General features: G+C 40.5%; 1 protein-coding gene across 1 annotated transcript in view; it reads right to left on the bottom strand.

Moving 5' to 3' along the window:
* The window catches only part of Ticrr (TOPBP1-interacting checkpoint and replication regulator), a 41,938-nt gene that overhangs the window by 10,817 nt on the left and 6,309 nt on the right, over window positions 1–24,812 (bottom strand). The window contains 12 exon segments of the mRNA NM_001432258.1: window positions 636–693; window positions 5,471–5,567; window positions 6,243–6,470; window positions 6,645–6,724; window positions 6,811–6,904; window positions 7,502–7,602; window positions 9,532–9,683; window positions 11,222–11,440; window positions 12,701–12,840; window positions 18,806–18,935; window positions 21,613–21,847; window positions 23,201–23,439. Of these exon segments, the coding sequence (NP_001419187.1) occupies window positions 636–693; window positions 5,471–5,567; window positions 6,243–6,470; window positions 6,645–6,724; window positions 6,811–6,904; window positions 7,502–7,602; window positions 9,532–9,683; window positions 11,222–11,440; window positions 12,701–12,840; window positions 18,806–18,935; window positions 21,613–21,847; window positions 23,201–23,439 (1,773 nt within the window).

The following is a 24,812-nucleotide window of genomic DNA, read 5'->3' as shown; positions in this document are numbered from 1 at the left end:
GCACACAAGCCAAGCTAAACACACTGTGTATTTGTATGTTTAGGTTTGTGCTGCACACACACAAATATAACAATAACAAAGACAAAGAGACCACGGCTTCCAAAGGGATAGGAGGGCTCATGAGCAGGACTAGAGGGTGGAAAAAGAAGGAGAAAGGTGATGAAATTATATTTTATTTGTAAAATAGAGAGAAAAAAGTTAACTTAAGAAATATACTTTAGGGGTTGGGGATTTAGCTCAGTGGTAGAGCGCTTGCCTAAGAAGCGCAAGGCCCTGGGTTCGGTCCCCAGCTCCGAAAAAAAAGAACCAAAAAAAAAAAAAAAGAAATATACTTTAGCCAACATACTTAAGCTCCTTTTGTCTAAATTAGCTCACTGCCTCTCTCTTTTTTTTCTTTCTTGTCTTTTTTTTTTTTCTAATTGTAGATTCCATGCTAATGACACTTTGAAATATTTTAGGTCAGTAATTTACTAGATGTAGTATTTTGAGGCCCTATGAACTATCTTGTCCCTAAAACATGGAATTTGTTATTTTTTTAACCAATGATGATACAGAGCTGTAACTTACATTAAATACATCCAATCATAATAAATTTGTCAATCCAGTGACTAGGTTTTGAAAAAAACAAAACATACCCTGTACTGTGTCTTTTCTCGGGAGTGGTAGCTGTACGGAAGCAGGGTGGGCGCTCTCCTGGAGATGAGAAACGAGGGTGATCAACAGAGATTCATCCAAGATAAAAGCTAACAGTTCTACCCGAAACCCTCTGAGCCAATTCAGAGATGCACACGCACACAGGAAAATGCACTGAAGGCCAGGTTCCAAAGACTCCTCTACACACTAGTAATCCAGGGGATGCACATAAAGAGTGACACAGGGAGCTCACCAACCAAAGGGGATGTGAAAGCACATGGAAGACTAGTGTATACCATCAGAGAGATAAGATGTGTAACGTGTGTGTGTGTGTGTGTGTGTGTGTGTGTGTGTGTGTGTGTGTGTGTGTGATTCTGAAAAGTAAGCACAGTAGTCTTTTGTTTTCTTTCTTGTTTCTTGGTTTCATTAAAAACAAGAACCTCTCTATGTAGTCCAGGCCGGCTACATACGTGGAGGAGGGTACAGTATAAACAAACATAAACTGCCTATGTCTATTTTAGGAATATACAGAACAGGGTCTAGGATTATAAACAGCAGAGTACATATAACTGGTGTTACACATTTTGAAGAGTGGATAGGAAGAGATACTGTCCGAGTTACACGTTAACTTTTTGGTGATGATCACACATACATTCTATACCTATAGAAAGGGACAGATTGATTAGGATACTGGCCTAATGCTTCTGTATCAAACCACTCAGCTTATTAGCCTCGTAAAGGAATCAAGAGACTAAATTCCAGGTGCATATAAATAAGGGAATCATTTTTCAAGATTTTTTTCAATTTGCTCTTTCTTTCTTAAGATTTATTTATTTTAGGGGTTGGGGATTTAGCTCAGTGGTAGAGCACTTGCCTAGCAAGCGCAAGGCCCTGGGTTCGGTCCCCAGCTCCGAAAAAAAAAAGAACCAAAAAAAGATTTATTTATTTTATTTTGTGTATATGAGTCTTTTGCCTGCATGTTTGTATATGTACCAGGTACACGCTCACAGAAGTCAGAAGAGGGCACTGAATCCCCATTGAACTGGAATTATGAATGGCTCTGAGTCACCATGTGGGTGCTGGGAATTGAACCCAGGTCCTGTCAGTACTCTTTTAACTACTGAGCTGTCTCTCCGCCTGTCTGTCAGCATTACAGTTATGCCATTTCTCATAATAGCTTTTTTTTTTTTAAATAAGCAGCACTGGGACTTGAACCCAGGGTCCTGAAACATGGTAGGCAAGGACTCCTCTAGTGAATTACACCCCAGCCCTGTTGGGTTTTATTTTGAGACTGAGTCTCTCTTGGTTGCCCAGGTTAGTCTCCTGACTGCATTCTGAAAGCTTTGAATTTGCATTCCACCTGCCTCAGTGCTCCACGTCCTGGGATTAGAGGCCTGCAATCAGAGAAAAACGTGATAAATGATCTCAGGATCATAGTCAGGGTCTTTCTGGAAAGACTACATATGGTAGTTGCTAGTTATATTGGTTAGTAATGTCTTCTATAATGATCTAGATCACAACTATGAAAATGAGTTCAACAAGAGTCCCTAATGAGGAAACTAAAACACACAGAAAAAAATTCGAACCAACTCCTGTTTAAAAAACAAAATGGGCTGAGAGACAGCTCATTGGTTAAGAGCACAGACTGTTCTTCCAGAGGTCCTGAGTTTGACTCCCAGCACCTGGATACATAGCAACTTACAACTGTTTTTAACTCCAGTCCTAGCAGACCAAATGTCCTCTCTGGGCACCAGGAATGACTGTGCAGACAGACATGCAGGCAGAACACCCATACATATTAAGTAAGTAACAATCAAACAGGCAAGGAAATAAAACATGACCTGCTTTTTCTGTACCGTCATATATTATCAACTTTCCTCTAGTGCCAGAGTATCTGATATCCTCTTCTGGTCTTTATAGGCACTAGGCATTGGCATGGTACACTTCCATACACACAGGCATAACACCCATATACATAAAATAAAATGAAAAAAAAAAAAACTTAAAAAAAGAAAAAGAAACAAGGAAAAAAACTCTAAGAGATTGTATGTAGGATGTACTAGAATGTACTAGAATGATTGTTCCCCAATCATTCTAATCTTTAGGAATTAATATATGCAAAGAAATTAATATACACTAATATGATTTATATAATTAACAAATGCTACATTTACACTACAAGTTCTTTACTTCCTTACTTAACTATATTGGCCTTTCAAAAATTTCAGCCTAGTTTCAGTCACAGTTGTCTTTAATCATAGCACTTGGGAGGCAGAGGCAGGACATGTCCTACAAATCAAGTTAGAGGACAGCCAAGGATATACAGAGAAAACTTGCTTTGAAAAACCAAAACTGGTCTAAAAAGCCTCAAGACAGCAAGTGCTATATAGAGAAACTGTCTGAAAAAACAAAAACTCTCAAATTTCATACACACAAACTTAGAATCTGACTCTTCTTCTTCTTCTTCTTCTTCTTCTTCTTCTTCTTCTTCTTCTTCTTCTTCTTCTTCTTCTTTGTATTATTATTATTATTATTATTATTATTATTATCTGTCATTATTTATACTACCAACTGGCATGAAATTCATTCTTTAATCAAAATCAAATCCTCATCTCCATAAGTCTGCTCTGGTTTTGTTGTTGTTGTTGAATTTCTAAAACAGGGTCACACTATGTAGCCTTGGCTGGCCTAGAACTTACAATGTGGGCCAGGCCATCCTCAAACTCAGAGATCCTCTGTCTCCGAGTGCTGGGTCTAAATGAATATGTCACTATGCCAAGCCATAGCTGCCTTGGAAAATCTAAAATAATAAATAAATAAGTAAATAAATAAATAAACAAATAAATATCAAAGACAGCTAGAAAGTATAAATCACTATAAAACCTGGTGATAACAGAGTTCTTCCACCTTCTGTTCCTCTGCTTTTGGATTTCCTGCCCTTTAGACATGACTGCAAGGTCTGTAAGACTGGCATCTTATCCACAGGCAAGGTGTGGTATGAAAGTAAATGCTGTGACCTCTAAAAGAAAGCCGCCTCCCATGCTAAGTGCAGTCTAGACAGGAGCAGCCACAGCCACAGTGAGGATGCTTCTGAAGCCAGCTCCAGCTCAGACTTGACCTCTGCTCAAACAGTCCATGTTCCAAAGTGTCGCTGCATCTCTAGTCTCCCGTCCTTTCCTTAGCAGGATGTTACTTACACTTAGTTAACAGACTCTAAGTACACTGCTTTGTTTCCCCGCACGGGAAAATCACGTGCTGCCACAGAAAACCAATTACCACTAGGCTTCATGTCAATGGCCAGCCTCTTCCCCAGCTGGCTGTTGAAATGAGGTGTAATATATTGACAAGTATTGTTGGGGAGACAGCACACACAAGGACTTACACAAGGACTGGTGTTGGAGTTACAGGTGGCTGTGAGCTTTCCCAGTGTCAAAGTGTGGTTGTGAACACCAAACACCAGAGCCACTGAAAGGGAAGCAAGTGTTCTTACCTCTGAGCCATCCCTCCAGCCCCCAGTCCTAGCTTTTACTTGTTTTCTTCATATTACTATAAATATTACAGTCTTTATGTTTGTTTGCTCACAGATGTGTGGATCTATGTAGGGACAGGTCCATATGTATGTGTGCAAGCCAGAGAATAACCTAAGGTAGCATTCCTTTAGGTACCATCCACATTTTTGTTTTCTCTGTACCCCTGGCTGTTCTGGGACTTGCTCTGTACACCAGGCTGACCTCAAACACAGAGATCTGCCTGCCTAAGTACTGGGATTAAAGGTGTGCACCACCAGGACCTGGTGACATTTTGTTTTTGAGATAGGGTCTCTTACTGTACTGAAATAGCTGTCCAGCAAACCCAGGAAGGAAGGACTCTCTGTCTCCCCAGTGGTAGATTACAAGTATGTGCTACCACGCTAGGTGTTTTATGCATGGGTTCAGGTCTTTATGCTGCATGGCAACAAACAGTTTCACTAAACATGTCCCCAATCCCTGGGCTTTTTTTTTTTTTTTTTTTTTTTTTTTGGATAAGGGATTAGCCTGTATAGTCCTGGCTACTATCCTAGAACTTATTCTGCAGACTAGGCTAGCCTCAGATGCAGTGATCTTCCTGTAGGTGTGTACCATCAAGACCAGCTTTTTTAAAAAAAATGATTTCTTTTATGTGCATTGGTGCTTTGTCTGTGTGAAGGTGTTGAGCATTCCATCTGGATCCTTTGAAAGAGCAGCTGATAGGAGCCAGCTCAACAGTCTCATTGGACACTTTAAAAAAATTATGTATTTTTTTAAAATGTTGGAGTATTCAGTCTTCATGTATTCCTACAAGCCAAAAAGGGCCTTAGATCCCTTTATAGATGGTCTTGAGCCCCATGTGGATGCTGAGAATTGAACTCAGGACCTCCGGAAGAGCAGCCAGTGCTCTTAACCATTGAGCCATCTCTCCAACCCCAAAGATTTTTGTTGTTCTTGTTTTAACTGTCAATACTCTAAACACTCTAAAATCCAAAAATCTCTGAAATGTCATTTCAAATTAGGTGACTTTCTTTCTTTCTTTTTTTTTTTTTTTTAAGATTTATTTATTTAACATATATGACACTGTCACTATCTTCAGACACACCAGAAGAGGGCATCAGATCCCATTACAGATGGTTGTAAGCCACCATGTGGTTGCTGGGAATTGAACTTAGGACCTCTGGAAGAGCAGTCAGTGCTCTTAACTGCTGAGCCATCTCTCCAGCCCCCATTAGGTGACTTTCTAACAGGAGAAACAAACACCACTGTCCCTCTGCACTGTCAACCCCAGCTAACAGCAGTAAGTTAACCCCGATCTATTAGTGACTTACACTCCTTGTAGCTCTCTTGGACACTTTGGGAACTTCAATTTGTCGAAGAGCCTGGGAAATCTCTGCAATACTTTTATGTCTTATTAGTGCATTTTTCCTTTTAAAAATAGAAAATAGAGAATACACCAAATAAAGTAAATATGTAGTTAGGTTTGAGTGAAAACAGCATCTAAAATACATTGTTTAAATAAGTGCCAGTTAGTTATCTTGAGCTTGGCCTATATTTATAACAAGTCCTGAGTTACAAAAAATGGCTAATACAGATTGAGCTAGTTAACAGCAATAAAAGGCAGCAAGGAAATGTTCTAAGTAACTGAAACCTTAATCTTTTTTTTAAAAAAAGATTTATTTACTTTATATATAAGTACACTATAGCTGTCTTCAGATACACCAGAAGAGGGCACCAGATCTCATTACAGATGGTTGTGAGCCACCACGTGGTTGCTGGGACTTGAACTCAGGACCCAGTGCTCTTAACCACTGAGCCATCCCTCCAGCCCCTGAAACCCTAATCTTATCTCACAACAGGTTCCTAGTTCTTAGACAACCCTTGTAGATAGTACAGGGTTTTGTAAACCAAAGTAAATACCACATATTCCCTGAGGAAAAAAATATAAACTATATGATGCTACTTGGAGGGAACTCCAGAGAGTTTTTTGTCTTGATTCTGATACAAGGGCAACTTGTACATTAGATGGACAAAGGCAAGACGGTCTTCAGACTTGCTACTCTAAACTTAGCTACAGTGCAAGTGTCTGCTGCTCGCTCCTACCTTCTCTTCTTGGCTGATCTGGTCCGAAGCTCCTCCAGCTGCTCAGACTCAGTAATGGCCGACACTGATCTGTGAGTGCTTGATGAGGGAGGTGGTGACATGCTCTCTTGAGTCATAGAATCATCACTGAAAAAGTCTGTAGGAAGAACTCCAGCCAGCTTCTGAGGAATCTTTAACCCCAGGCTGTGGTAAAGTTGTCCAATTGTCCCTGGGATGGAGTCAATATACCTGTGGAATATACTGGTTAGACAGAACTGAGTTTCCATCTCATCTCTCTGTCCCTGCACCCAGCATGAAAAAACACCCTTGTAAACATAGAATTCTAACATAACACCATGTGCAGTCATTGTTAAAAAACAACACCACATTTTTTTAAACTAAGCCAGTACTCGTTGAACTTACAATCCCAAAATCTCCTCCAGAAACTCTGACAGGTATGCTGAGTCCTTAGTGAGACACACCACACGCAGCAGATCTGTCACCTGAAAGACATGGCACAAAGTTGCCACAGGCTCTGCTGGGGAGCTGAGAGCAGGAGTGCATGCTCAGGGCAGCAGCGTGGGCTCACCTCCTCCACCACGTGCTCTACCTCCTCCGTCCGGTCCAGGACTGAGGGGCACTGCTGACACATCTCCAGACGAAGAAATACCTGGAGCTGGCACCTGGAGGACACAGAGTTCTGGTCACACATTCCTTTGGTGTGTAGTGAAACTCTTTCTTAGAGCAAAGATCTATTACTATAAGAAACAATGACCAGGAATGGGAAGGTAACTCAGTGCTAAAACATATGCCTACCATATACAAAGCCCTGGATTCAATCTCCAGGACTGAAAAAGAGGGAAAAAATAAAAAACACACAAAGCAGTGCGTGGGTAGAGGAAATGTGGGGAAGTGCTTGCCTAGCACTTGAGGCCATGCATTTGGTTCCCAGCACTAGATAAACTGGGAATGGTGATACGTGTCTGAATCTCAATACTGACGAGGTGGATGAAGACCAGGAGTTCAAGGCCAGCCTCAGTTAAATAGCAAGTCTGAGGCTAGTTGGGCTCCATAATACAGTCTTTTAAAAAAAAAAATTTTTTTTAAAAAAAAGAAGGAAGGAAGGGATGGAGGGAAATGTCCAGTAGAATCCAGCGCTTTCTCTAACTACTGGTGTGTTCCTTAGGCAATCAGGTGACTCCGTCTGCCCCTCAGAACATCATAAAGACCATGACAAACTCACAGCTGTTCTGGAGTAATGGTACAAAGTGGTTTCTTACTCTCTGACTTTGTCTTCTTTATCCGTCTTTCCCCCTAGGTTCTGTCGGAGGGTCTTGCTGGTTTTTAAGAGGTTACTATTCATATGATTCATGCAAGTCATCTGCAAGCACAAAATAATTATGTGGGAGAAAACTATTACTTATGTTTTCCTTTGATATCTTTTTTTTTTCTTTTTTTTTCTTTTTTCTTTTTTTTTTTTGGAGCTGGTGACCGAACCCAGGGCCTTGCACTTGCTAGGCAAGCGCTCTACCACTGAGCTAAATCCCCAACCCCTTCCTTTGATATCTTAAAGAGAATGTAGTTTTAAAAAAAAAAAAAGTAGACACAGCAAGCCTATAGATTTGACCTGTTAAAGGAAGGTTCCTTGGGCTGTACAGATGGCTCAGTGGTTAGGGTTAAGTACAGATATTGCTCTTGCAGATTGCTAGCTAACACCAATGTTAGACTGCTCACAGTCAGGCTTGAAACCATGTAGCTAAGATTCTCTCTCTCTCTCTCTGTCTCTGTCTCTGTCCCTCTCTCATGCTGGATGTCCTGGAACTTAACATGTAGATGGCGCTGGCCTTGAACTCACAAAGACCCCCACCTCTGCCTCCCAAGTGCAGGAATTAAAGGCGTGTGCTACCACACCCGGCTATATACACTTACTTTTAAAACAGAAGGTCCACAAAGCGGGGCTGGGGATTTAGCTCAGTGGTAGAGCGCTTGCCTAGGAAGCGCAAGGCCCTGGGTTCGGTCCCCAGCTCCGAAAAAAAGAACCAAAAAAAAAAAAAAAAAAAAAAAAGAAGGTCCACAAAGCAGTGGTAACCATAAACAGCTCTTGTCCACTATAAAGAGCCCAGCTTTTGCCATTACATATGAATAATGGCAACAGACTATTCTAAAACAGTGGTTTGCAATAGAGTTATGTAGGAAGTTTTAAAAACAAATATATGTTCAAGTCCCAACACAAACAGACTTGGAGTTAGTTAGTCCGTCATTGTAGAAGGACCAGACATTAACATTAGAAACAAAACAACAGGGGCCTGGAGAGATGGCTCAGCAGTTAAAAGCACTGACTGTTCTTCCAAAGGTCCTGAGTTCAATCCCCAGCAACCACATGGTGACTCCCAACCATCTGTAATGGGATCTGATGCCCTCTTCTGGTGTCTGAAGACAGCTACAGTGTACTTACATAAATAAAATAAAATCCAAAAGGCCTGGAGAGATGGCTCAGCAATTAAGAGCACTGTCTGCTCGGTTTGATTCCCAGCAATCACATAGTAATTTTTTTTTTTTTTTGGTTCTTTTTTTCGGAGCTGGGGACCGAACCCAGGGCCTTGCGCTTCCTAGGCAAGCGCTCTACCACTGAGCTAAATCCCCAACCCCGATCACATAGTAATTAACAAATGCCTGTAACTCTAGTTCCAGGGGACTCGGTGCACATGATATGCAGACATACATGCAGACAAAATACTCATAAATGCAAAAAATAAATAAACAGATAAATCATAAGATAGTTAACAACAAAGTCATTCTGAAGAGCAACTGGGGTTAAAACCATTAGTTTAATTCACACAGCCAACACACAACACAGATTATAGCAGTCTCTCTCATTAGGACAGAGGTCCACACTAATTTTTGACCTCCAGTTTATCAGGTTCACATTCTAAAACCTGGAATTATACCCAATCCTCTACTCAGCACTTTTCTCTTTTTAAATATTCACAAATCTTTATTTTATTTTACATATATAGGTATTCTGACTGCATGTACATCTGTGCATCATATGCATGCAGTGTCCAAAGAGGGCAGAAGAGGGCATCAGATGGCTTGAAACTGGAGTTACTATAAAGGCTTTGAACCATGTAGCTGGGAGTTGAACCTGGGTCCTCTGGAAAGCAGTGCTTCTAACCACTGAGCCATCTCTCTAGTCTATTCATCATTTTTCAATCATGTGCAGTGAAACAGAAATTCTTTAAGGTATGTGCACTAAACCAACCAACCATCAAATACTAGATCTATGGTGCTATTATCTAGACTTTCTTACTTCTAATTCCTTGACATCCTTGGACTTCAGGAAAATTTTAATGGTTGAGACCGTATTTTGAGCACATGAATGTAATGTAATTTCTCCTGTAGCCACAGTCTTTTGGTAGTTGTCATGTATGTAAGCCAGAAGCTCCTCTTCAGTTTTAAATTCTGTGGGGAAAAAGAACATTTGGTTATCATATTCAGAGCAACTCTGTGCATTATGTAAGGAGAAATCTAATTATGTGTGGATGGCCATGACTGACACTAGGCATGTAGTGTGAACATGCCAGGATGATGTGAACATTCCACAGGGCCTAGCAGTCACTGCCCTTTAACAAATAACAAAGGTGATACACTGAATAAAAGAGCAACAAACAGTGCTGGAACAATTGAACATCCAACTGGGAATATTAGGTTCAGACACAACCTGTTATGCTCCAGATTAATCAAAGTGAATCAGTCACAATTTGAAAAGAAAAGGTCTCAGACTCCTACAATATAACAAAGAAATCTAGGTGATCTGGAGAAAGGAAGGATGTTCATGACAAGACTCAGTCACACAGTAGGCTTGAGATTAGCCTGGGCTACATGAGATTTAAAATAAACAAACAAAACTCCAAACACCTAACCAACTAAAAATAAATTAAATACTAATGTTCTACCAATATACTGACAAGAGTGTAAAAGATAAGTCATAGATTTGGAGAAAATATTTACAATGGACATCAGATAAAGGCCCATTATCCAAAACATACAAAGCCCTCTTAAACTCAGTAGCAATCTAGTAAGGGGATTCACAGCTAAGTGTGCCGGCTGCCAAGCCTGACAACCTGAGTTTGATCTCTAGGACCCACAAGGTGGAGAGAGGACAAGCTCCCATGAGCTGTCCTCCAGCCTCCATGTGTACGCCATAACGCATACCTGCATACGTGCACATATAAATAAAAATTAAAGTAGTGTAAAAAAGTATTTAAAACTCAATAGTATGGCTCAGTTGCAAGCTATGGGGACCTCATCTCCCAGTACCAGCATTTTAAAAAGACAGATGTGGTGGACCACACTTATAATCCCAATGCTGGGGGAGTGGAGACGGGTGGATCCTTAGGGCTCACTAGCTAGCCAGCCTACTCTCTCAGCAAGCTCCAGTTCAAGGAAAGATTCTACTGGGCATAGTAGCACATGCCTGAAATCCTAGCATTGGGGAGGTGGAAGCAGGAGGATCAGGAGTTGAAGACCAGCTATATAGAGAGTTTGAACTGGACTATAGCCTGGATTACATCAGACTTTATTTCAATAAAATAAATTAATTAGGTAAAAATTTTTTTAAAGGTGGATGGCTTCTAAAGAATAATAACAACTCAGGTTGTAATCTAGTCTTCAATTCCCCCAAAACATTTCAATCTATTTCTCCTCTCCCCTCCCCCATTCCATTTTATTTATTTGTATATTTATTTACATGAGGCTTTATATAGCCCAGCTGGCCTCAAACTTATTACATAGATGCAATGACACCAAAAATTCTGATCCTCCTGCCTCTGTCTCCTGGTGTTGAGATTATATATGTTAGGTTTTCTGCGGTTCTGGGGAATCAACCCAAGGATGTCATGAATGCTAGGTAAACACTCTATCAACTGGGCTAGATTCCCCAGCCTCCACCCGTCTTATATAATAGCACAGACACCAAATGCTCGAGGATGAATGAATACCTTTAAGTTTAGAACTTCTTAATACTCTTCCTCTATCTTCCAATTTGTCTGCTGTTCTGCCAATGACAGTCTTTGGGAGCCCCTTCTCCACAGCCATGTCTGGACTCCCATCTGGATGTAACTTCTGAGCCTTTACATTTAGCCTCGCCACATTCAGCATCTTCAAGGAGCGGGACATGGTATTCATCTTCTGTCTCACCGGAGTTCGAGGGATGCCACCTACCAAAACATCAGCATGAAAAGAAAAGTCAAGTTTTACATCTATGGAATTGAGAACTATAGTCTCCAAATACTATGAAAGAATGCTGAACAGAAATATCTTCCTTCAGAAATGATCTAAACCAGGTAGTTCTTTTATCTACTTCTACAATACAGATTAAACAGGTTCCTTTTCCTGAAGTTTATAACTAAATTATCTCAACAATCATTTTCTTATTTTAAAGATACCCAGGGAGATGAGAAGAAGGCACTGGATTCCTTCGAACTAGAATTACAGACGGCTATGTGCTGCCATGTGGGTGCTGGGAACTAATCCTGGGTCCTCTGCAAAAGCAACAAGTGTTCTTAACTGCTGAGCTGTCTCTCCAGTCCCATCTCAATGATTTTTATACAAAGTCAATACACACACTTCAAAAATTTTGTGTTGCCCAACAGTCAAGAGTGTTGAGGAGACTTTTCTCCTTTGCAGAGCTAGTGATAGAGCTCATAGCTCATGCATACTAGACAAGCACATGCCTTTTCTGAAACAATTTAGCAATCTACATTATAAGCCAATTTTCACTCTTTAACACAGTAGCTCATTCGTAGAAACCTCTATGAAGGAAATCTCTCAGAGTTTACTCATGATACATACTGCAATATTATAGTGACAGAAATTGAAAACACTCTACATGTTGGACAACATGAGTGAAGCAGGATGATTATAGTCAGGCAGATGTTGCTCAGGGTAAAGCATTGCATAACATGTCTGATACCCTGGGTTTAGCTCCCAGCACAAGGGTCAGGGAGGCAAAGAAACTGATTAGCAAATATTTTTAAATTGTTTTTTTTTAAAGTTTGTATTGATATTTATATTATAATTAAAATAAGGATGTCAATTCATTAGGAAGGAAGAACATCAGTGATTTAATCAATATTGAACTAATACAATTATTTTAAAATATGAAATATAAAAATCTGCCTTTAGTTTCCATTTCAAGCTTTTGTTTCTTTTTTAGAAAGAATAAGTCTTTTAAAATATACAATCTTGGCCAGGTTTGGTGACGCATCGTCTTAATCCTGGCACTCAGGAGGCAGAGGCAGGTGGATCTCTTTGAGCCCAAAGCCAGCCTGGTCTATAGCGTGAGTCTAGGAAAGCCAGAGCTCTTACCAAGAAACCCTGTCTTGAAAAACAAAAGCAAGATAAAATAATTAAATAAAATGTATAGTCTCTAAAGGAAAAGAAGACTGCCTTAAGAAACAGGCCTTCTATGTGCATACGTTTCTTTCTGCTGCGTTCTTGATTAACTACAGTAGACTCTTCGTGAGATCTTCTCTGGTAGAGCTCAGAGAGGCAGCGTGTTAGCTCACTTTCAGTTCTGGAGGATTCATTATTATCAGGGGAGGCAGCGTGCAACAACCTATAAGACAAGATACACAGTATAAGGCCAAATTCCAACTCAGCAAACCCTGAGAGTCAGAACATGTGCAGGGCTATCAATGTCACACAGTCTAGACTTCAGCAGATCCCTTATGCCATGGGAGTCGGATGGTAGAGAAGGCTTGTCATCCCCTCTCCCCTTTTGTTCTTTCTAAAGTTTTGCTATTAATTTGAATATATGAACTTTTCAACTAGAAAATCATCAAGATTAAATTCTTGTTAACAGTTATAGCTGCTTTGACATTTTTAGAAATCAGACATAGCTAAAGCCCCGCTCCATCTTTTCCCATCCACCCTCACAAGTATTCTAGACTTACATTTGCCTTTTATGTATAAACACAAACACGATTTCTATGTCCCACGTTGTAAATTTTATATAAATGATATTACAATTTTACCTCTTACAATTGCTCACACTCAGCATATTTTTCACTTGTATGTAAATACCTTTACTTTACTCATCTTTACTAGTTCTAACAGAAGTATATGAGGGTTGGAGAGATGGCTCAGTTAAGAGCACTTACCGTTCTTTCAGAGGACCCAAGTTTGATTCCCACAAGGTAGCTCAAACCATCTCTACCTCCAGTTTCAGGGGACAAGTCCTACTGCCTAGGGCATTTGCATTCATGTGACATAGCCATGCAAGCACACACACTGGGTTATATCTTTCTAATAATTTTAAAATGCTTTTCTCAATTTTTTAATCTTCTAGAAATTTCTTATTGTGTTTTCTGAAAGATTAAAATATAAATTTTTATCTTTTGGATAGCCAACTATCACATTACTTATTAAACTGAATCTGTCTTCCCTGGGGGCTCACACGGTACCCCCTGTCCATTATATGGCACATCCCCGTAGGTGCAGGAGTCATTTTGTAGGCTCTCTACATTCTCCCACTGATTTGGATTACCTGTGCACTATGCCAGACTGCCTTATGCACTGCAGCTTTACAGAAAACCTGCAAGTCACGAGAGGAATGTTTGTTTTGATCTTAGACTTATCTCTATCCATCCTCTCTTACATTTATTACTGAGCACTTTACTGTGTTTTCCAGGGCTGGGTGTCAAACCCGAGGCAGGAAAAGCACTCTACCTGTGATCTATACCCTAAGTCTTCTTAGTCACTTGTTAATGTTTCTTTTCTTGGATATTGTTTTTTTTTAATTGGGTATTTTTAAATTTATATTTCAAATGTTACCCCCTTTCCCAGTTTCCCCTCCATAAATCTGCTATACCATCTCCCCCCACCCTTCTTGTATGAGGGTGTTGCCTCGCCCAACCACCCACCCCTTCCCACTTCTCTGCCCTGACATTCCCCCACACTGGCGGTGGGGGGTGGGGGGATGGTCCAGCCTTGGCAGGACCAAGGGCTTCTCCTCCCATTGGTGCCCAAGGCCATCCTCTGCTACATATGCAGCTGGAGCCATGGAACCCATGTGTACTCTTTAGGTAGTGGTTTAGTCCCTGGGAGCTCTGGTTGGTTGGTATTATTCTTTGGTTCTTTTTTTTTTTTTTTCCGGAGCTGGGGACCGAACCCAGGGCCTTGTGCTTCCTAGGCAAGCGCTCTACCACTGAGCTAAATCCCCAACCCCGGTTGGTATTATTCTTATGGGGTTGCAAGCCCCTTCAGCTCTTTCAATCCTTTCTCTAACTCCTCCAATGGAGACCCTGTTCTCAGTTCAACGGTTGGCTGCTAGCATCTGTATTTGTCATGCTCTGGCAGAGCCTCTCAGGAGACAGCTATATCAGGCTCCTGTCAGCATGTACTTCTTGGCATCATCAATATTGTCTGGGTTTAGTGGCTGTATGTATATGGGCTGGATCCCCAGGTAGGGCAGGCTCTGAATGGCCATTCCTTCAGTCTCTGCTCCAAACTTTGTCTCCATATTTCCTCCTATGAATATTTTTATTCCCCCTTTTAAGAAGGACTGAAACATCTGCATATTGGTCGTTCTTCTTGAGCTACATGTGGTCTGTGGATTGTATCTTGGGTAATTCGAGCTTTTGGGCTAATATCCACTTATCAGTGAATGCATACCATGTGTGTTCTTTTGTGATTGGGTCACCTCACTCAGGATGATATTTTCTAGTTACATCCATTTGCCTATGAATTTTATGAAGTCATTGTTTTTAATAGCTGAGTAGTAGTCCATCATGTAGATGTACCACATTTTCTGTATCCATTCCTTTAAGACTACAGTCTCAAGGGATTAAGTCTATAGTTCATAAATGATAGTTTCTGTTTGTGATGGGCATACTATTAACTTTATACATTGATTCTGTATGCAGCAACATGGCTGTGTTCTCTTGTTTCATTATATACCTGTAAAATCTTTTAGCCTATGACAATACCTGTACATTCAATACTTAGATACTTTTCAGAAATAATGCAGAGTAAATTTGTACACTGAAAAATACAAAATATCATGGAAAATTAAGTCTAAACAGATAGACTAAGTTTTTAGATCAAAGACTAAACATTCCAGTTCTTCCCCAAATTTAGCTATGAGTCTATACATACTCCACCAAAATTCCAAGTTTTTTTTTTTTTTTTTTTTGGTTCTTTTTTTCGGAGCTGGGGACCGAACCCAGGGCCTTGCGTTTCCTAGGCAAGCGCTCTACCACTGAGCTAAATCCCCAACCCCCCAAGGTTTTTTTTGAGAAAAGTTAATAAGCAGATTCTTTGCCTTTTAGTATTTTGAGAGTATTTGAGAGTGTGTGTGATGGAATGTATACACATGTGTACATGCATGCAGGAACCAGAGGACAAAGCTTGGTGCCTTTATCTATTGCTCTACACCTTACTGTATGTAAGACAGTGTCATGTGTGGCCATGCGTGGCTTTTATGTGGTGCTGGGGATTTGAACTCTAGTCTTCCTACTCTCATAGCAAGTGCTCTTACCCAGTGAGCCATTTTCCCAGCCCCAATAGACAGATTCTAAAGTTCATAAAGACATCAAGAAATCTGGAATCAAAGTAAGTAGAAAATAAAATAAAGTTGAGACTACCTAACCTATCTGATTTAGAGACTGGAGCTATAAAGCTACAGTATATGGTAGGTATCTTGGCACAATGTTTTAGACAATGTAGTATAAACAGTTTCTGGACTTTCTATCTAAAAAGGTATCTGAACAATGGTGGTCAACTGACTGAAAGAATTCAATTGGAAGAGAATTCTTCTAGCAAATGACTTCGGAACAAATGGATAACTATATGGAAAAGCAAAAATACCTCAACTTTACCTTTTAATAATAATTTGAATTTCTACTGTATCTTCTACATTACTAAAGATTATTAAGGCCTACTTTGGCTTTTCTTTCTCTTTTGTTTACTTCTGAGTGTGTGTATGCAGACATGGGTGCATGATGTGTGTAGGTCAGATGACAGCTTTGTGGAGTCAGTTCCATCTTTCTACCTTTCCACAGGTTCCAAGAAGTGACCTCAACTACAAGGTCTATGCAGCAAGCACCTCCACCTTGCAGGCCCTTGCCTGACGTTTTTAAAAACCAACTTTACTCTGTTGACCATCTTTTGTTGTCATTTATTCTCTATGTAATCCATACCTGTTCTCATCCCTATTATTCTCTTCCTACATCTGAGGTGGGAGGTAGTTTTAACTTTTTTCTTTGCTTCTGGACAAGCCCTGCTAAGGCAGCCCAGACTGGCCTCCAACGCTCCATCTCAGCAAGTACTGCGATTCCAGGAAAGCACCACCTGGTCCTTCTCCCTGCTTGTACTTCATTCTTATTAATTAGTTCTTAGTTTTTCTCTCTAGAGAAATAACCAGTGAATTTATAAATACTTCTTAAATTATTCTATTGCCTTACTCAATGTTCTCTTGCTGTGAAGAGACACTATGAGCATGGCAGCTCTTATAAAAGACAGCAATTAATCGGGGCGGGGCTTGCTTACAGCTGAGAGGTTTCCATTATGTGAGAAACATGACCACACACAGGCAGACATGGCAGCTGAGTGCTCCAGATCCACAGGAAGAGAAGGACACTGGTACTGGCTTGAGCTTTTGAAACCCCAAAGCCCACCCTCTCCAGGGACACAATTCCTCCAACAAGGCCAACCTCCTCATTCCTCTCAAGTAGTACCCTTCCCTGATGACCCAGCATTCAAATATATGAATCTACAGGGGCCATTTTTAGTCAAACTACCACACCTATTTTACAGTTTGATATTTATTTTCTTTGCATTTATTTGTGTGTGTGTGTGTGTGTGTGTGTGTGTGTGTGTGTGTGTACATGTGCCAAAGCACACATATCAAGGTCAGAGGATAACTTGTAGAAATTATCCATTTCTTCAACCATGTAGATACAAAAGATCAAATTCAAATCATCAGGCTTGGCAGCTGATAACTTTACCTGTTGAGCCATCTCACCAATCCAAGTTTGCTGAATTTCTGCTGTAATTGATTCTTAGTTCTAAATGTTTCCTGATTCTTATATAATTTATAGAGAGAGATAAATAGTGTGGTTTGTTGTGGTTTGCCCTGGAGCTATCTGTATTTTGATGCTAATTCCACTGCCCCAAGGACAGCTGCCTAGTCACATACTCAGGACTCAGGTGACAACCAGAACCTTCTCCCCATTTAATTTGTAAAATTCAGGTGAGGGCATGGGTGGGAGAAGTTTAAGGGAAGAGGAGGAGAGAAGAGGAGACACAGAGAAGCCACAGCAGAGAGAACATGGAGGCTGACGTTAAGATTCCGCTCTGTATACTTACAGGTTGTTATGAATGTTCTTGAGGGATGGATGTGTATTGGGCTTTGTATTTTGAGGCGGACAACTATATCTTATCAATTAGATCAAAGGTTATCGTGTTGTGTGTTCTTTCATGTAGCGACTTAATTGTGAGAGAGTGAGGCTAGAGTCTGGGCTGCCTTGGATTGGGATGTGTGCTTTTGGCATGGTAACCTGCCTTGGGAACTGGATGGGTAGAGAGATTGTTGCCAGGTCAGAAAGAGGCCTTTGGCAGTGATATGGAATGGAGTAGAGCGGGCGAGACCATTTGCTGACTGAAGTTAAGATATTTACCAGATATCTTGGGGCACTGCAGTGCCGGACCTAGAGTGGGAAAAAAGACTGTTTATTTTTTATATTTTACAACAACAGTGGTTTCAATGAGAATGGCCCCCATAGGCTCATATATTTGAATGCTTGGTACTCAGTCGGTAGACTTTTAAGGAAGGATTAGGAGGCGTGGCTTTGTTGGAGATGTGTCACTAAGGGTAGGCTTTGAGGCTTTAAAAGCCTGCACCAGGTCTCATCTCTCTCGATCTGCCTCCAAGTTGTGATCACATGTAAGCTCTTAGCTACTGCTCTTGAACTAGGCTTGCCTGCCTGCCACCATACTCCCAAACTATGGTGATCGTGGACTAATAACTCTTGAAACTACAAACCGCTAAGCAAATGCTTTATTTTATAAGTTGACTTGGTCCTGGTATCTCTTCACAGCAACAGAATAGTAACTGAGAGATGTGTGTTTATATACTATGTAAGTGTTTATTTATATTTGACTGAAATAATCCTCTAAATGCATTTAAATTATGTTGTTTCTCTATTCTCAGAGATCTCCTTCATTTTAAAAGTGCCTTTTAGAAGAAATAAAGCAGGGGTTGGGGATTTAGCTCAGTGGTAGAGCGCTTGCCTAGCAAGCACAAGGCCCTCAGTTCAGTCCCCAGCTCCAAAAAGAAAAAAAAAAAAAGAGAGAGAAAAAAGAGAGAAAAAAAAAGAGAGAGAAAAAAAAGAAAAGAAATAAAGCAGTAATGTTAAAGCCGTCTAAAGACACAGAGTCCCATCATACTGCGCCAAGTTGGTAAATCTGCAGTGTAAGTAGTGACACTGTTATAGGATGTGATTACTCCTTTAGAACAAGCCTGTTGACATCTGACTATTGACTTCAAAGACCAATCTACAAAGAGATGTATAAAGTCTTACAAAAATGATTCCATCAAGTCTGAAGTGGCACCACAGACATTGGAGAAAGGAAACCACTTTTCGACAAGAGCTGGACTCCAGGGACTGGTACGACTAAGCTCCTGCTGGACCCATTCTGGAACACGGGAGACTAAAGGAACAGAAAACAGAAGAAGACATCAGAGCCAAGGAGAGAATCCAAGCTCATGCTTTCCCCTGGACTGACTCTCTTCAAATGCTCATTGTTACAACATCTGCCATTCTCATTTCCAACTCCTCCAGGTCTCTCTCGTCTGAGGCAGGAGTGGAGGGTGGGAATGTAAACATAATTTGAAGCTCTTTGCTCTGATCACTAACATAACCCTTCATCTTATTTTTGAAATATTCCTCTAAATGTATTTAGAACTATACTATTTCTCTTTTTCTTTTTTCTTTTTTTTTTTCTTTCAAGACAGGGATTCTCTGTGTAGCCCTGGATATCTTACAACTTGCTCTGGAACTCAGAAAGAGCCACCTACCTCTGCCTCCTGAACGGTGAGATTGAGCATTCACCACCATCACCTGGCTAAATCTACACTATTTTTCTCTTCTCGGAAAGTTACTAAACAATGTGCTAATAACATAATAGCAGCCTAAAACAGAGTAGAGCCACATCTGCATCAAGTGGGTAAATCTGAGCCAGTAAGCTGCGACCTTAAGTTACAGACTCGTAGACTCTGTTAGAACAGGCCTGTTAGACAGTGTTTACAGCACCAGAATAAGCTCAGTAGGACCTCATCTGTATGGATGAAGTCATCAACTGATTTACATATTCCAAGAAACCAAGCCACACTAGAGCATGGAACACTGGCAAAATACCTCACAGTGCTGTTTTACAGTACTGCAAAAGTTTTCTGACCTGTTTCCAAAACTCTACAAATAAATAGCCTATACACAATTGACAAATAAGATAATAAACTAATATGTGATTGCTTTAAATATGCCAATACTTTATCCTACCCAAAAAGCAACAGTAACATTTAAATCAAATTAATGTAAATACAAGAGAACACAGCATTATCTACTACACTCTTCCTACCCATACGCCTGCCTGTTTGACTATTCTTTTTCTTGTCATTCACCCATATCTCTATAATAACCAATCTCAACCTTTGCTTTCACTTCCTTCTATTACAGCTTCATTCATTTTTTTTAAATGTTCTTTTTTTTAAAGGTTTATTTATTTATTTATTTATTTATTTATTTATTTATTAATTATATACATTGTAGCTCTCTTCAGACACACCAGAAGAAGGCATCAGATCCCATTACAGATGGTTGTGAGCCACCATGTGGTTGCTGGGATTTGAACTCAGGACCTTTGAAGAACAGTCGGTGCTCTTTTTTTTTTTTTTTTTTTTTTTTTTTTGGTTCTTTTTTTCGGAGCTGGGGACCGAACCCAGGGCCTTGTGCTTCCTAGGTAAGCACTCTACCACTGAGCTAAATCCCCAGCCCCAACAGTCGGTGCTCTTAACCACTGAGCCATCTCTCCAGCCCAGCTTCTTTCATTTCTTAAGAATGATAAAGTGATTCTTTTCAGTCAAAAGAAAGCAGTTTACTTAACAATTTAATATACCTTTCTAAAAGGCTGTTCATTATTATCACTGTGTGTATGTATGCATGCACATGTGACAATGTGCATGTGCTGTCACGTCAGTTCTGTCTGTACATGGTCCAGTGATCAAACTCATATTCTCAGGCTTGGCAGAAACCATCCTAACCCCTGAGATGTCCATAGCCCTGCCTGAAGTTGTGTGTGTGTGTGTGTGTGTGTGTGTGTGTGTGTGTGTGTGTCTATAATTTTATGTATATGGGTGTTTTTGCCTGCATGTGCCTGTGTACCACTTCTGTGTAGTATCTATAAAAGCCAGAAGGTGTTGCATCCCCTGGAACTAGAGTCACATATATTTGTGAGCCACCATATGGGTGCTGGGAATTAAACCCAGATCTTCTAGAAGAGTAGGCAGCTATTAAGCAAGCACTAGCATATCACTCCAGTCCTCATGCAGTCTTCTCCACCCCAAGCTTTAAAATTAAAATTTCAAGCCCAGCAGTGGTGGTGCACATCTTTAGTCCGAGCACTCAAGAGGCAGAGGCGGGTGGATCTCTGTGAGTTTGAGGCCATCCTGGTCTACAGAGCGAGCTCCAGGACAGCTAGGGATACAAAAATAAACCCTATCTTGAAAAGGAAATTCATTCTTCAGTGTATAAAATATGGGTTTCACTGTATTTTCAGTTTTTAAAATGTTTTCATTATGACACTTGTATATATGTATCACTGAGCTTTGCTCATATTTATCACTCCCTTCTTAAACTGTTTGCTGTCCCTTCCCACCTTCAAACAGTTCTCCTGCCTTCACGTCACATGTGCATATGCATGCATGTATGTATGCGTCTATGTATGCTTGTATATAGAAAGATCCCACATGAGAGAAATATGGATTCTTTTAATCCTTTCCTAGTACATTTATTACCCATATCCCTTCTCTTTAAACCTCTTTTCCTGTTTGGTTTTTAAATCTCCCTTCACCGTTTATGTCCTATCCATTCATCTGCATTTATAGTCATAAGCTGTACTGGGAGCTAGCCTCATCTTACACCAGTTTCAGTGTTCCATAGTACCTTCAGCCGAAGACCCCCAGGATTTCTAAAACTAGCAACCTGAACTGCCTACAGCTCACTTTTATTTGACTTACAACATGCTGGCACTCCACCAAACACATGATGGGAAAGGCTAGAAGGGATTGCAAACTACCCCTGCTATGCTAATTACTGGTGGAAAAACGTACCAGAAGAAGCAGGATCTTCAAATGAATTATGAACCTGATTCAGTACACTATCCACGGCATCTGAGAACAGGGAAGTTACATCCTGGGAACCTTCAGTCACAGCTGTCTGGAGAAAATGTCTTTGAAATTCAGCTTCTTTGGCTCGGAGCACTGTGAGAATCATGGCATTGGCAGAGAATGGGGAGATAATTCCCGTGATGGGGGGCCAGCCGTCACCAGGATCCACACTGGCCACCTACAAAGAAACACTAATTAGCTGAAAATTTTACGGTCAAAATGCCTAAAAGAATGTGGCCTACGAGCAGACTAAATAACAGTTGTCTGACAGAGACAGAAGAAAATTTACTAACCATAGAGTCCCCAAGTCTCAGCCTATAAGAAAAGCTGACACTGCTGGTGACATCCACCACGTGCTCTGTCTCTGCATATTTCCAACTGTATTTGTTTTAAAGTGAAAAGCAGGAAAACAAAATTTATTCCAGTGGGGAAAAGAATAAAGAGATCCACACCCACCTTTTTCCCATCTTGTATATGGCAACTCAAGTAAGCACAGTATACACTCATTACACATTTGTTCAATCTTAACAACCTCTCAGTTTAAAATGATTGTTACTTCCACTTCAGAGGACGGACTGAGATTGAGGAAAAAGCTCTGTGTTCAAGAGCACCTATTGGTGTAGGAAGAAGTTACTAGATACATCTTTAAAAACAGCCATCACAACTGGGGGTCGTGCCTATATATCATTTATCCCAGCCCAGGGGGGCAGAGGAAGGCAGGCCTATGAATTCAGGGCCAGCCTTGTCTACAAAGCAAGTTCCAGGCCAGATAGGGCTGAGACCCTGTCTCAAACACACAAGCCATCATTTTAAAGACAAAGCTGGGTGCACTTGTGTTCCTTTTCGGAACAGTTCCAAGTTTGAGTAACTATTCTTTATTTTTACACGACAGCAGCTTTTTTTAAAAAAAGATTTATTTATTTATTATATATGAGTACACTGTAGCTGTCTTCAGACACACCAGAAGAGGGCATCAGATCTCATTACAGATAGCTGTGAGCCACTATGTGGTTGCTGGGATTTGAACTCAGGACCTCGGAAGAGCAGTCAGTGTTCTTAACCACTGAGCCATCATTCCAGCCCCAGCAGCAGCTTTTTCTTAGATACATTAAAATCAAAGTATTTATTAAATAGTGAGAAAGCACCCATGATTTCATTCTCATACAACCATCCTGTGTGGCCAACTACCTTTTCTCCTATGTAAATTCGGGGTCTTTAACTTTTTTTTTTTCCCCCTTTTCTTTTTTTCGGAGCTGGGGACCGAACCCAGGGTCTTGTGCTTGCTAGGCAAGCGCTCTACCACTGAGCTAAATCCCCAACCCAGGGGGTCTTTAACTCAATTGGATTCATGGTATATGCAATTTTACAATGGTTTCATGTCATATGCTTCCGTGAAAACACTATTATCTGAAAATCACCACCAGTTTTAGTGAGACTGTATTAGGTAGGCGATCCTTGGCATTTTGTGAACAAGTACATCTCATCTCACCAGTGTGCTATTAGACAGAATCCCTGACATGTGGACACCTACCAGATGGAATTCTTCAGCAGTCAGCCTGCTTACCAGCTCCTGAAACAGCAGCCTTTGAGTTGACTTGTGTTCCTCTGGACTTTGTAGCATCCAGTTGTCAGTGCCTAAAGCACTGCTCATTGGGAGAGACCACTGTGTCACTGAGCCTTTTAGGAAAATTCTGACGGGCTTTTGAAAATGTCTCTGATGCATAGCTAAAGGCTCCAGGCAGATTGCCCATGTTTCTTGAATTTCTTTGCCTGTTAGAAATAAAGAGTATTAAAATTCTAACATATGAAAATTTCTAAAAGAGATGTCAGAGTAAGAATCAAAGAAACAAGATTTCTAGTTCAGACAATGGGTACTGTCACTCAGTTTTCATATCAACCCTTAGCCTGTTGTCTGCAAGCTATCAAAGAAGATTCATTAGGCACTATACAAATAGGTATGGTATCAGAACTTATCAATTATGATTTGGAAATATGTACTCAAGTAGTACTAACAAAAAACAAGAGCCTCTGATTAGTGTGGTGGTAAATGTCCACAATCGTGGCTCTCGGGTGCCTGGGTGGGAAGAGGAGAGTGGCTCAGGCCAATGTGGGCTACACACTGAGGTCCTGTCTCAGAAAAGACTCAAAAACAAAACTGAAATAATACCTACTTTGGCAAGATTAGGGATGGTTCAGTGGTAGGTAATTGTCTAATATGTAGGCTCTGAGTTAAGTACCAAGGGATCCATGAGAAAAATAATCCTTTAAAAGACAGTGTATTTATTATATTTTATGAAAAGGATATATTGGGGCTGGAGAGATGGCTCAGTGGTTAAGAGCACTGACTGCTCTTCCTGAGGTCCTGAGTTCAAATCCCAGCAACCACATGGTGGCTCACAACCATCTGTAATGGGATCTGATGCCCTCTTCTGGTGTGTCTGAAGACAGCTACTGTGTACTCACATACATAAAATAAATAAATCTTATTCAAAAAAGAAAGAAAAAAAGGATATATTCTAAAGATGAATGGAAAATTACTCAAACAAAAGTACTCTTTAATTTTTCCCCTTTATGTATATGAGTGTTCATGCATGTTATGTGTATGTATATGCACCACGTGAGTGCCTAGTGCCCTTGAAGGTCTGAAGAGGATATTGGATCTCCTGGAACTGGGGGGGTTTTTTGGTTTTTTTTTTTTGTTGTTTTTTTTTAATGTATGAGTGCTGTGTCTGCATGTATACCTACAACCCAAAAGAGGGCATCAGATCCCTTTATAGAGGATTGTGAGCCACCATGTCATTGCTGGGAATTGAACTCAGGACCTCTAGAAGAGTTAAGACCAAGCCCCAAAATACTCTTAAACTGGCCAACTCTTAGATCATATACCTGTAAGCCCACCACTTGGGAGGTGGAGGCAATTTGACCAGAAGTTCAAAGCTAGCGAATCTAAAACCAGCTTGAGACCTTAAAAACAAAAAAGGGCTGGGGATTTAGCTCAGTGGTAGAGCGCTTACCTAGGAAGCGCAAGGTCCTGGGTTCGGTCCCCAGCTCCGGAAAAAAAACATCAAACCTAAAAATCCTCAAGGTGCCCATAATTACAACGTAGTTTAAAGACTACATCTCTATGCAGTATTTCCATGTGA

Source organism: Rattus norvegicus, chromosome 1 (genome assembly GCF_021556685.1).
Source record: "Rattus norvegicus strain SHRSP/BbbUtx chromosome 1, alternate assembly SHRSP_T2T, whole genome shotgun sequence".
Classification (NCBI taxonomy): Eukaryota; Metazoa; Chordata; class Mammalia; order Rodentia; family Muridae; genus Rattus; species Rattus norvegicus.
Note: the sequence above shows the minus strand (reverse complement) of the source record. Positions and strands in the feature narration are given on the sequence as shown.